This window comes from Geotrypetes seraphini, chromosome 2, assembly GCF_902459505.1.
Source record: "Geotrypetes seraphini chromosome 2, aGeoSer1.1, whole genome shotgun sequence".
NCBI lineage: Eukaryota > Metazoa > Chordata > Amphibia > Gymnophiona > Dermophiidae > Geotrypetes > Geotrypetes seraphini.
This window is the reverse complement of record NC_047085.1, coordinates 279,953,077-279,967,159: the sequence shown is the minus strand read 5'-3', so window position 1 is coordinate 279,967,159 and position 14,083 is coordinate 279,953,077. Positions and strand designations below refer to the sequence as shown.

The following is a 14,083-nucleotide window of genomic DNA, read 5'->3' as shown; positions in this document are numbered from 1 at the left end:
CCTCCATTATAAAACAATTGTGTTTGTGTGTAATAGGCATGTAATGTAACCCTATAATATGTTTATTAGTCATGAACATGATGTCACCCCAGGTGTCGCTCTTAAAGTACGGGCAACATCCCAATGTCTCAAATTAAGTTGTAATTCTTGCAAAATAGAATGAATACAAGACACCGAAAGAGGCATCCCCTCCTCCTGAGCAAAAAACTCTCTCAATCTAGCACCTAAATGCAAACTCAACTGTACTCTGTCAAGGGATCTCACATAATGTTCCACTTGTATACAAGCAAATTGTGCTCCCCAAGACTCCCCCACCTTAGCCAACAATTCATTACGAGTCAATAGCTCCCCCTCATTTCCCAGTATATGTTCCAATCTTAAAATTCCTCTTGCACTCCATAATCTGTACTCCCTAGAGTCTCTACCCGGAAGAAAAGCCGGATTACCCTGCAAAGGCAAGAGATCAGTAACCATTGGATTCCCTACCAATAATTGCACAAACCAACGCCATACCGTCTGTAAAGTATTAAATACAACACTTGAACGAATAAGAGATGGTAACGTATTTTGCGTACTATGTAGTAACACAAATATATCAAAAAGAGCTAAAAACTCCTGTTCCATCTGAAGTGGAGTATAAATACTTGTCATATTTACCCAATTACCCAAATGACGAAGTAAACACGCATAATTATAAATCCGCATATCTGGTAAACCCAACCCCCCTCTATTCCAATTTCCCAGCAAATATGTCAACTTTAATTTAGGTTTCTTAGCAGCCCAACAGAAATGAGCAATTTTTTAAAATAAAAGATCTTCAAATCCTTCTTGAGCAAACATAACGGTAAAGTTTGTAACATATACAACCATTTAGGAAAAATAAACAACTTAACCAAGCAGATGCGACCCATTAAAGAAAGGGGCAATATCTGCCAGGTATCCAACAATATTTCCATATTCTGTTGAAGCCTATCCACATTAAGACGGATATAATTGGGAAGTCAACATAGTCATTACTGTCCCCAAATACATAAATTGCCCTTGTGCCCAAATCAATGGAAACTCCGACCCCCCATAAAGCCTTTACCGCCACAGAGGACGCAAGCACCTCAGATTTACTTAAATTTATACAGAATCCTGCATAATCACCGTACTCTTTAATCAATTCCAATAATGCCGATAAAGAAGACAAAGGATCCGTGAGATGTACTAATATATCATCTGCAAAAGCCAAAAGTTTAAAAGTAGTGTTTCCAATATCAATCCCTCGTATAGATGACATTGCATATATATCCCTAATAAGGGGATCTAAAGAAAGTACAAATAATAACGGAGATAACGGACAACTCTGTCTCATCCCTCTGTAAATAGAGAACTTATCAGTTTCAAAATCTTTTAACACCAATTTAGCTTGTGGAAGCGCATACAAAGCACGGACCGCAGATACAAAAAAAACCCATCAAAACCATACACTTTCAATGTATCATATAGGAAATCCCATCGTACCCTGTCAAACACCTTTTCAGCATCAAAACTGACCAGCACTGAAGGTAAATTATACATTGTTCTCTGTTCCAAAGATAGTAACAATTTTCTCATATTTTTAGTAATTCTCCTTCCCTTCACAAATCCCACTTGAGCATCATGAATGAGGGAGGGCAAAACAGAAGCCATCCTATTAGCCATAACCTTCGCTAACCGTTTAACCTCTGTATTCAGTAAAGAAATAGGACGATATGATCCCGCCTTTTGAGGGTCTTTATTCGACTTAGGCAATACCAAAATTCTTGCCGTATTCATACCATCAGACAAAGTCTCTGCACCAACCATGATGTTAAACATCCTAGCAAGTGGATTAATAATCTCTTTTAGAAGTTTATAAAACTCTACTTGCATACCATCCTCACCTGGCGCCTTCAGCAGAGGACTATTCCCAATTGCCCAGTACACTTCTTCTAGAGTTAATTGGCTCATTCAGACGCTCCCTATCACTCTCAGAAATACAGAGCAATTTTATCCCATCCAAATATGAATTTGTTAATAATCCCCTTTCTAACGGAGGACCATAAAGAGACTTGTAATAGCGAAAAAAAATATCTCCTATCTCTGAATCAGTTATAACCCGCTTCCCTTGTTCATTTATCAAGGCTCTGACCCTATTGGGACCCATTCTAGATGAAACCAAACGAGTTAATAGTTTTCCCCCTTTATTCCCTTGTTTATACAGTTGAAATTTATAATAAGCTATAGATTTATGTGCTCGCTGATGTAGAAGGGAATTGAGTTATTTGGTATTCCATCAACTCCTGTCTAAGCGCTGAGTCACCCGAGTGCCCATATTTTTTCCTAACCTTTACAACATCCCTCTCCAAACGTAAAATTTCCCTATCCCGAGCTTTTTTAACATGACAACTATAACTTATTGTATCTCCTCTCAACACCACCTTTGCCGCTTCCCAAAATAAAATAGGATCCTCTTCAGCATGAGCATTATGCCTCTTATAATCTATCCAGGTACTCAATAGTCGTTCTCTATATTTTTTGTCCCTATATAGTGCTAGCGGAAACACCCATCGCCACGTCCTTTGAGACCCCCTACCATTCTGCCACCTGGCATATACCCATGCATGATCAGAAATTGTATAAGGACCTATATCCGTCTGCACCAAATTCCAGAACACCGAATCCGTTATCCAAATGTAGTCAATACGAGATTGTGTACCATGTGCTCGAGATACATGGGTATAATCCCTCTCAAATCCATGTAATACCCTCCAAGAATCTATTAATCCCAGATTTTCACTAAATTTTTAGATCTCTCTTTCCCCTATTCGACGCATAGTACCCCCTGGCCCCGTACAATCCAAATTAGAATCATGCACAGCATTAAAGTCTCCCCCAATAATTAAAGAGACCTGAGCAAAAGGCAATAATAATCGAGTTAAGTTGGCAAAAAAAACCAGATCACTATCATTTGGAGCATATACACAGCAAAAAACAAAATTCTGTTGCACTATTACCCCCTGACAGAGTACATATCATCTTTACTCAAAATTTGTAAATTATCCACTAGACCCCTACGAAACAAAATTGCTACTCCTCTGTGTTTACTTTGTGCAGAAGCTGCCACACATTCCCCAATTGCTTCAATTTCATATGTTCAATATCATTTAAATGAGTCTCTTGGAGAAAGGCCACGTCCACCTTATGATGTTGTAATTGCTGCAAAATTTTTGTACGTTTGATGGGAGAATTAATTCCCCCCACATTCCAAGATACAAAATTAACCAGGATCTATTTTTATTAACCATTCCACATACTCCTCCATCAAAATCTGTGTAACCCGGCCATCCCAGCCACTGACCAAGTTCCACCCTAACATCACATGATCATCCAATTTCAAAGCTAGAAAGAGAGTATTTCCTTTCACCCATCCCTTTATTCCCAACCCTTCCCCTACTTTACCACTATAATTGCCCACCCCCCTAAACCCTACCCAAAATTGTATCTCAAGACCTACCATATAGGTCTTAAGATCACAAGAAATAAGTAACCTCATCATCCCAACCACCCCAAAATACAGATAAACACCCCAACTTCCAGATAAACACCTAAGAAATCCCCACCTTCGGAACATCCCATTTAACACACCTTACTACACTCAGACAGTCCTACCACTATTTCATCACCAATAGTAACCCTAGCAATCCATTCAACACACTTTCTGCACTCAAACCACCCACCAATTAACATCACAAACCTCCAATCATCCTCACACTACACTGCAAACCAATAAAAAGGTCCAGGAATGACAATAATTCTTCTTAAACCAGTCAACTTCCTGAACTTTTCACTGAGGCTCCTCTGGTTTGTTGACGCCATCCAGAAGAACCAATTATATCTTTTCCTTGGTCACCAGCATATTCTTTCACCGGGAGATTAGGAGCTCCTAATTTTTGTAATTCCGTCCAAGCCTCCACTACAGTTCGAACACGACTAGTTGTACTCCCCACTGTCAAAGCCAAAGCAAATGGAAAAAGCCATCTATATTTAATACCCTCTTTACGAAGATAGGTAGTCACCTCTTGCATCTCCTTCCTTTTTCGTAGGGTAACAGCCGCTACATCCTGATAAATATCCAGTCGTAAATTGTTCCATTTGTAATCCTTTAGTTTTCTTTCTGCATGAAAGAGTTCCTCCTTCATTCGAAAGCTTCCCAGACACAAAATAATGTCTCGAGGTAATCTGGATTTAGGACGTCCCAGTGCCCTATGCACTAGATCAATTTCAATTTCCAGTACCTGTCCCTCACCTGTCTTTGCAGCAGTGAGAATGTCTTTACAAATATCCAAAGCAGTTCGGCGAGTATCCAAAAAAGCATGTTCTTCCAGAACCCCCCTAATCCTTAGATTACACCTCCGAGATCTATTTTCTAGATCTTCCAACTTATCTAAAAATGCTGACTCCTCCAAGTGAACTTTTGCCACTTCCTGTTGTACCGCCATAAAGTCTTCAGTCATGGTATTAACATGTGCTTCCACCAAATCTTGTCGCTTCACCAACTCCCCAATTTCATGCTTTAAATCCGTTACAGCTTTAGTCATATCAAGACGCAGAGATTGCATTTCTTTACGAATATCCAAAAACAGATCTCTCAAAGAATCCGGCGCCTCCTGTGAACTATCATGGAAATCTATTTCATTTCCTTTTACAGCTCCCAATTCCACTAAATTAGCTTCTTGTGAACCAACTTCCATTGATTCTGATGCTCCCAACTTCTTACCAACAAATCCATAACTGTCCAATTTTCTCCGCGAAGACATGTTTCAAAATAAATAAATAAATGACAGCTGTACTCAGTCCAGATCACATTCAAAATGGATTCAACCTCTAGGTGGCAGCACAGATTCACTTTTGTTACACAGCTGGAGACTTTGGATTGTACCCACACTTTCTCACAGCAGATGATCCAAGACGCTGCATAAAACTAGCAATCAAAATATCAGCTCCAAATGCGTTCAGCTCCAGTAAGATCTCATTAGGTAAGAAAGCCAAAGCAGGCAAGCAGATAAGCGTTCCACAAAAACCGCCAGTAGTCAAGGAGTAAACTAGATCAAGCAGGCAGACAAAATAAGCAATTCACTGTCAACTCAATTGAACTGTCACTTTGTAGCAGTCAGCGCTGGTGACCGCCACTGACAGCACATAAAATCTTCATTTAGCTGTCGAAAACTCCTCTGACAGACACCAGATCAAGCAGGCAGGCAAAGCATCAGCCGACTGTACTGTCAGATCAAGTCTTCCCGATTAAATTGCCAGTGTAGCAGTCAGCGCTCACGTCCGACAGTTGTATTAATTACAGACATTAACGGTGAAACCGCTGCACTGCTGACCGTCGCCGACAGCACATAAATCTTGACGCGAACTATAAAAAGAAAGTTTCCTTCTTGAGCGCTGATTATTGGACAGCCGACAGCTGATTTCAGGCATCAACGGCATAAACCTCCACACAGCTGACAGCGCATAAAACTTCATTTAGCTGCCACATTTAGCTGCCAAAACACTCCTCTGACTGACAGAATCTGCAAGGGAAGTTTCCTCCTTCATTTTGAGTCATCCAAGAATCTGCCAATATGCATCAAATTAACTGTCAAGGTGGTTGGAGACAGAGCCTTCACCTTAGGCTACCATCTTCTCTGATGACGTCACGAATCGGCAGCTAAGATTTTAATGCAAAAAAGTAAGGTCATGCATTTGGACTGCAAAAACCCGAGGGAACGGTGCAGTTTAGGGGATAAAAAACTTTTGTGCACGAAAGAGGAGAAGGACTTGGGTGGGATAGTATGTAATAATCTTAAGATGGCCAAACAAGTTGAAAAGGCAACGGTGAAAGATTGAAGGATTCTTGGCTGCATAGGGAGAGAAATGGCCCCTGTATAAGACTCTGGTGAGAGAGACCTCGCTTAGAATATTGTGTACAATTCTGGAGAACGCACTTTCAAAAAGATATAAACAGAATGGAGTAGATCCAGAGGAAGGCAATTAAAATAGTTGGTGGTCTACATCATAAGACATATAGGGACAAATATCAATATGTATACTTTGAAGGAAAGGTGGAAAAGTGGAGATCTATAAACCGAGAAGAGAGCTTAGAGATGTAAATGGGATGAAATTAAGTTTGGAGGGTAAAATGTCGACTATGCATGCTAGGATCCAAGCATCAATGATATCTGTGGCTGGCACAGAATTATGGGATGCCTTGCCTGATATCCTGCGGTTTTGAATGGGGAGGATGAATTTTAAGAAAATGCTGAAAACTCAATTATTTGCCAATGCCTTCTTATGCTAAGGTAAATTTCAGTTAATAATTGCCTTTTAGAATTTTTTTTTACATCAATGTATGATTTAAAGCTTGTTTGTATTTCTGAATTGATTGAATTTGTGCTCTATCCCTGTTTATAACAGGGACGATTACCGTATTTTCAGACATATAACGCGCACACGGGTATAGTGCGCAGGAACAAGGAATTTATGTAAGAAAATTTTGGTATAGCGCGTCCATGCGTATATCGCGCATGCTGCTTGCCGCCCCGACTCTCCTCTCGCCACCCTGCCCTTGAAGTCCTGTCCCCCCCTTGAAGGCCCGCCCCACCCTGAAAGCCTGATGCCCCACCCCGAAAGACCGCTGGCCCCCCCACCCTGAAGGACCGCTCACACCCCTGACATCCGATTCATCCCCCAGCCCCCCTGCACGGTTTGCGGTGGAGAAGCAGCCTACCATGGGTTCGCGATGCCAGTGAGCCCTGCTGCTTCCTCTGCTGGCGGTCCCGCCCCTTCTCTGACAGAGAAGGGGTGGGACCAAGGCAGAGGAAGCAGCGCAGGGCTCAGAGAAGGGGCAGGACCGCCGGCAGAGGAAGCAGCAGGGCTCACTGGCATCGCGAACCCACGGTAGGCTGCTTCTCCACGGCAAACGGCGTGGGGGGGGGGGCTGGGGGATGAATCGGACGTCTGGGGGTGTGTGCGAGCGGTCCTTCAGGGTGGGGGGGCCAGCGGTCCTTCGGGGTGAGGCATCAGGCTTTCAGGGCTGGGGGATGAATCGGACGTCGGGGGTAGGAGGGGGAACCAGCAATGTAAAAAGAAAATTGTAAAACGCGCTCACGCATATAACGCGCATGGTAATGCTCGGTTTGTAAAATCGTGTATAACGCGCGCATTATATGCGTGAAAATACGGTAATTATGTTGTTTTTAAGTTGTATGCGGTATATAAATTGTAAAAAAATAAAATAAAATAAAATAAATTTCAATATATATACAGTGTTCTCCCTAGTGCCTTTTAGCCGGGCGCTCCGTCCGGCTAATTTAGGCAAGCGCCTGGCTGTCATCTGTCGCGAATCCTGCTGCCGCCACTGCTCAACATTGAAGAGCCGCCGAAAGTTCAGCTGCCAAAAGTTCCAGCCTGACTTCTTTTTTTTTTTTTTTTTAAACGGCAGCAAGCGATTTAAACCCGTGCTCTGGGGCTCTAACAGTACCACTGTCCGTGCCGGCTTCCCTTCTCTTTCCTCCAAAACCGGAAGTTATGTCCCGGGGGTGGGCGGGGCGGGGGTAGGGAAGTGAAGGGAAGCCGGCACAGACAGTGGTACCATTAGAACCCCAGAGCATGCGGAAGATAGATAGATCAGCGAAGAAGGTAAGTTAAAACTTGCTTTGCTGCTCTTCCTTGCTTCGGGCCTTACCGGCTGCCGGGTCCTGCCTACTTTCTGTTTCCCTGAAGGCAGGACCCAGCAACGAAGAAGGCCCGAAGCAAGTAAAAGCAGCAAGTTGCAAGCTTCCCTCCATCACTGACCTACAGAAGATAGGTCAGCGATGGAGGAAAGCTTACAACTTGCCTAGCGATTCTGCTGATGGGTGTGTGAGATGGGAGGGATGGGAAGATAAATATTGCTGCTGCTGCACCCAGTGGGGGAGGGGAGGGGGAAGAGAAATGTTGCTGCTGCTGCACTCTATTTTTTGGAGGGAGAGGGGGGAAGAAAAAAGCTGCTGCACCCAATTAGGGGATGAAGGGAAGAGAAGATCTGCTGTTGCACCCCATTGGGGAGAGAGAGGGGAGAAGGAAGACCAGGGAGAGGAGAGGAAAGAGATGCCAAAACCAAGGGAGGAAGGGAAAGGAAAGCTACCAGACCATGGAGGGGGGGGAGATATCTGGGCATATGGGGGAGGGGGATCAGGCAGATGCCAGACCAGATGAAAAGAAGGAAGGAGAAGAGATGCCAGATAATGGAGTGGGAGGGGGAGATGGAAGGAGAGGAGAGAGATGCCAGGGCATGGGAGGAAACTAAAGGAGACAAAAGGCCAGACCCGAGGGAAAGAAAGGAGAGGAGGTGCCAGAGAAGGAGGGAGAGATAGGAGAAAGATGCCAGTACATGGGAAGAGAAAAGGGAATGAGATAGAGATGCCAGACCATGGGGTAGAGTGGCAGCGAAGGAAGGAAAGGAGAAGAGAGAGATGCCAGAGCATAGGGGAGGGGGTGAAGCTGAAATGAATCATGTACAAAGGAGAGAAAGGGCATAGGATGTACAGTTTATTGAAAGGACATAGAAAGAGGGAAGATACCATATGGAACAGAGAGAGGGCGGATATATGATTTTGTGGTACCTTTTTACCTGTTTTACTGTTTTTAATAGGAATGACAACATATTTTCATTAGAGACACCCCTTGTTTTGTCTTTTTAAACGAGCAGTCATTTCTCTTTTCCACTACATCTTCACACACATGTGAGGTTCTCTAAGTTTTTAAGGGTCTTCCCTGCACATGCCCGGCAAATAATTTTTGGGCGAGCACGGGACCAGTGACGACAAGACTTTACACACACAAGTTCTTTACACACACACACGGGATCTCTAAGGAAGAGGAGGAAATAGTGGATGCTGTGGATGGGCAGACAGGATGGGTCATTTGGTCTTTATCTGCTGTCAAGTTTCTAGGTTTCTAATAAAACCTGGTAGTAACTTGCATCTTTACACCAGGGGAGGAACAAACAGCACACTTACCCATGAAGCTGCAAGCTATTCAGCGTAGTCCATTTTTTCCATATATCAATGTTTTTTCTCATGGTTCCATCACCACTACATTAAAAAAAAAAAAAAAGAGTAGACGCAATGACACCTAATAGATTAAACTACAAATGCAAACTCAAGAGATTTTGAAAATAAGTTATAAAGGCAGGTTGGAACAAAGGGGAGAATATGCACATATATGTATGAGAGCGCAAATGTGTGTATGTATATGTGTGTGTATGTATGTGTGTGTAAGTATTTCCTTAGATTACTCCTGTACCTATCACCTCTTAACTTCTTCCTTTGCCCTCCGATTCGAGTCTCCTTGCAATTGAAAGACTTGCCTCATGAGCATTTACGCCACATAGGTTTTTAAACATCTCTATCATAGCCGGGTTGGACGGGATGGGGAAATCTGGTGATGGGGAAAATTAACCCCCTCTTTTACTAAGGTGCAATAGCATTTTTAGTGCGCGCAGACCCCTGTGCTATGCGGGAAAACCAACGCCAGCTCAATGCTGGCATTAGCGTCTAGAGCGTGCGGCAATTCTGCATGTGCTAAAACCGCTATCGCAGCTTAGTAAAAGGAGTCCTAAATGTGTACTATTTTTATTAGTTATTATTAATTATTATTTTCCAAAGCTTAATATGACTTCCTTTTTTAAGGTTTGATACATTTCAAAATATTTTTACTAAATTTAAGAAGTATCCAATTCTAGAAGCGAATAATTAGATATTTGCCCTCTTTCAAATGGTATAGAGGTTTAAAAAAGGGAAATGCGTTAATGAAGTCATTAGGTTCATTCTAGCCATTTATTTCTGCATGAATTTAAACAACTAAAAAAAAAATATATATATATATATATATATATATATATATATATATATATAGCTCATCCAGTCATATAAGAAATGGCTCTATAGCACCTCTAATAACGTTTTGATCACTAGGTTCCTTCCTGAGGTCTCACTGAGGATATGAAATAGATGCTATCCCCACTTCTAGACCTCTTCCACATAATTTATGGAGAGGTGTTACTGAGCCTTGAAAGAGACCTGCGTGATTGATCTTTATCTGCTACTTTTTTATTTTGCTGTAGTGCAAAGTGAGAGCTAGGGCAAAACAGTTTAGGTAAAGATGCAGGTAATAATTATAATTATATATATATATATATATATATATATATATATATAAAAGAATTATAAAGAATTGTATATATAAAAAAAGGGGGGGGAGGAAGACGCCAACTAATAAGAGAATTCAATAATATGAAGGACCTGTGTTTTAACGTATAGTGAAGAGCATGTAAGGAGAATATTAATAGGGCTAGTATTGGAGAGTCATATGATCAAACAGTGGTAAATATAGAAAAGGCATGTATTTTCTTACAAAAATGCGAGTATGAGTGAAATAATAATAATGATTAAAAAGGGGCGAATGTAAGAAAAGCTTGTGTTTTCCTTCAAAAATGGGGATATAAATTTTAAAAACAGAATAAAACTTTTAGGGAATATAGTGTGCCTAAGGAGAAAGTATATATATATAAAAAAAGAGGATAAATAAAATGTATAATAAAGGGGCACCTGGAAACATTAAGGGCTCCTTTTACTAAGGTGCGCTAGGGTTTTTAGCGCATGCACGATATTACCATGCGCTACACTGCGTGCTATGAAGCTAGAACTAACGCCAGCTCAATGCTGGTGTTAAGGTCTAGCACGTACTATTCTGCACGTTAAAGCCCTACAAAGTAAACTACCAAAATGCAGACAAAGCAATACTGGGCACACAAGCAAGGCACACTGAATAAATAAAGTGAGATCTAAACTCAAAGGAAAACAGTATAGTAAATTTCTGTGTTAAGTCCTGATGGCCTGAGTGTATTTAGGTCATGAATGGTTCATTGTTCCACTTGCAATAGGATGATGTAAATGTTACCTCCTGTAGGACTTAGTTTAATTTTCTTAAAGATGAAGAACCTCAAATCTTAAGTATCATGTTTCTTGTCTAACCATGATCTACCAGGGGTGCAGACAGAACTTGTCTCCTGATATTACTGCAATTTTTAATGATTCGGGTTTTAACCATTCTCTTTGTTTTGCCAACATAGATAAGTTTGCATGGACACTGTATAATGTAAATAACACAACTGGTGTTGCAGAGTCTGATGAATTATGTAAATTGTAGATATAATCAGTTGTGGGATGGATAAATTGATTTTGAGATTCAAAGGGCACACTGAGCATTTGTCACCTCTTCTATTCCCAATGTATATATCTGTATTTATGGAGGGCTCTAGATCTGGTAACATTGATGGTACCAGTTTTTCTTTTAAATTCTTGTCTCTTGAGTAGGCGAGGACTAATTTATTTTGAAAGCATTTGTGACCTTCTAGGATTTTCCAGTGTGATCTAATGATTTTGTTCATGTCCTTGGATAGATGATTACAGTGCATGGAGCAGAATATAACACCGTAAATTAGTGAGTCCGCAAATTCATGGGGTAATACTGTAGATGTGAGTAACCCAGTTCTATCTTTATTCTTTGCTCTGTTATAACCAGCTGATATTCGTGAGGATGGGCAGCCTCTGCTGTAGATTATTAATATTATTATTTTATTTCTTATATACCGCCAAAGCCATAGTAGTTCGAGGCAGTTCACAACAAAGAAGGGCTGGACAATCAGCGAATAGTTACAATCAGTGAATACAGATACAACAAAGAATCTGCGAATACGGTTTACAACAGAGAAGGGCTGGGCAATCAGCGAATAGTTACAATCAGTGAATACAGATACAACAAAGAATCTGCGAATACGGTTTACAACAGAGAAGGGCTGGGCAATCAGCGAATAGTTGCAATCAGTGAATACAGATACAACAAAGAATCTGCAAATACGGTTTACAACAGAGAAGGGCTGGGCAATCAGCGAATAGTTACAATCAGCGAATACAGATACAATAAATATGCGTGTGCGGGGAACAGGTAAAATATGAGGGGACAAATGTAAGGTGGGCAGGGCGAAGAGGGTAAGGGAAAGAGAACTTGGGGAGCAGGGGTAGGGAGAGAGGGCTTAGGTTATAATTTGGTTGAATAGGCTAGTTTTTAATAATTTCCTGAAGTTTAGGTAGGATGAGGAGTGCAAGATAATTCTGCTCAGCCAGTCATTTAGATGACCTGCTTGGAAGGCAAGTGTTCTGTTTAGGTGACTTTTGTATTGGCAGGCCTTTAGAGTTGGGTGGCTGAAGAGGTGGGCTCTATGGGTGGGCCTGGAAGGGCAGTTTAAGGAAAAATGGGGAACCAAGTATAAAGGGGGCCATACCAAGAATGGATTTGAAACAGATACAGGCAAACTTGAACTGGATTCTTGCTTCGATGGGTAGCCAGTGGAGTTTTTGGTAGTAGGGCGATATGTGTTCCTATTTTTTCAGCCCAAAGATCAGTCGGATTGCCAAATTTTGGATGATGCGGAGTCTTTGAATGTTTTTTTTTGAAGGACCCCAGGTAGATAATGTTGCAGTAGTCGAGTAGGCTTAGGATGTAGGATTGTACCAGTAGTCGGAAAGAGGTTGCATCAAAGTACTTTCTGATGGTTCTCAGTTTCCATAAGGCGGAGAAGCCTTTTCTGACCAGTAAGTTGGTGTGAGTTTCAAGGGTGAGGTTGCGGTCTAGTGTCACTCCTAGAATTTTTATGGAATCTGTGATAGGAAAGACTTGACTGTTTAAGGAGATTGTAGAATCTTTGATTTTGTCGTTTGGACTCGCCAGGAAGAATTTGGTTTTTTCAGAGTTGAGTTTTAATTTGAATCGGTCATCCATAGTTCAATTTGTTTTAGGGTGGATGCCAGGTGGTTAGTTATCTCCGGAGATATGATGGTTAGGGGAAAAACTAAGGTAATGTCGTCAGCGTAGATGTAGAACTTGATTTTCAAGCTTTGTAATAGGTTCCCAAGTGCGGCAAGGTAGATGTTGAAAAGTGTGGGGGACAGGGGAGAGCCTTGTGGGACTCCACATGCGTTTACCCAGCTGAAGAAGAGTGTATTGGCATTGTAAACTTGGTATGATCGTTTACTTAGAAAACCCCGGAACCATTTTAAAACATTGCCCGAGTTGTAGATTGACTCCAAACAGTCTAAGAGGATGATATGATCAACTAAGTCAAAGGCACTACTTAGATCAAGCTGAAGGACTAGTGCACTTGTGCCCTGGCTAAACAGGTGATGGAGGGAATCTAGTAGAGAAGCTATAATGGTTTCGGTGCTGTGTCCAGTGCGAAACCCAGACTGGTTATCGTTTAGAATGCTGAATTTGTCCAGATAGGTCACTAAGTTTTGGTTGACCAGCCCTTCCATTAACTTTGCAAAGAAGGGGATGTTAGCGATGGGTCTGTAATTTGATGTCAGGTTGATGGGTTCTTTGGGGTTTTTTTTACAATCGGAGAGATTAGGATCTGGCCTTGGTCCTCAGGAAACGTGCCAGAGAGTAAAAGGGCAGAGATCCAGGTGTGTAATTTGGCTTTGAAGATGGCCGGGGCAACTTTCATTACATTAGGTGGGCAACAGTCCAGTGTGCAATAGGAATTAGCGTATTTTGAGTAGAGCTTGCAGAATTGTTGCCAGTTAGGGATTGCAAAGATGGGCATTATCAAAAAAGGTATCACTACCAGAACAAAAGAAGTTATCCTGCCACTGTATCGAGCAATGGTGCGCCCACATCTGGAATACTGCGTCCAATACTGGTCGCCATACCTCAAGAAGGACATGGCAATACTCGAAAGGGTCCAGAGGAGGGCAACGAGGATGATAAAGGGTATGGAGAACCTTTCATATGCCGAACGGTTAGACAGGCTGGGGCTCTTTACCCTGGAGAAGCGGAGACTGAGAGGGGACATGATAGAAACTTATAAAATCATGAAAGGCATAGAGAAGGTGGAGAGGGACAGATTCTATAGACTAGCAGGGACAACTAAAACAAGAGGTCATTCAGAAAAACTGAGAGGAGACAGATTCATAACGAATGCAAGGAGGTT

The 14,083-nt window shown here is 41.8% G+C and overlaps 1 protein-coding gene across 3 annotated transcripts in view; it reads right to left on the bottom strand.

The window, feature by feature from the left end:
• Window positions 1-14,083, bottom strand: part of NSUN2 (NOP2/Sun RNA methyltransferase 2) — a 922,747-nt gene that overhangs the window by 576,163 nt on the left and 332,501 nt on the right. For all 3 annotated transcript variants that reach the window (XM_033929740.1, XM_033929738.1, XM_033929739.1), the window contains exon 8: window positions 9,051-9,125. In XM_033929740.1, the coding sequence (XP_033785631.1) occupies window positions 9,051-9,125 (75 nt within the window). The remainder of the gene's footprint in view (window positions 1-9,050; window positions 9,126-14,083) is intronic.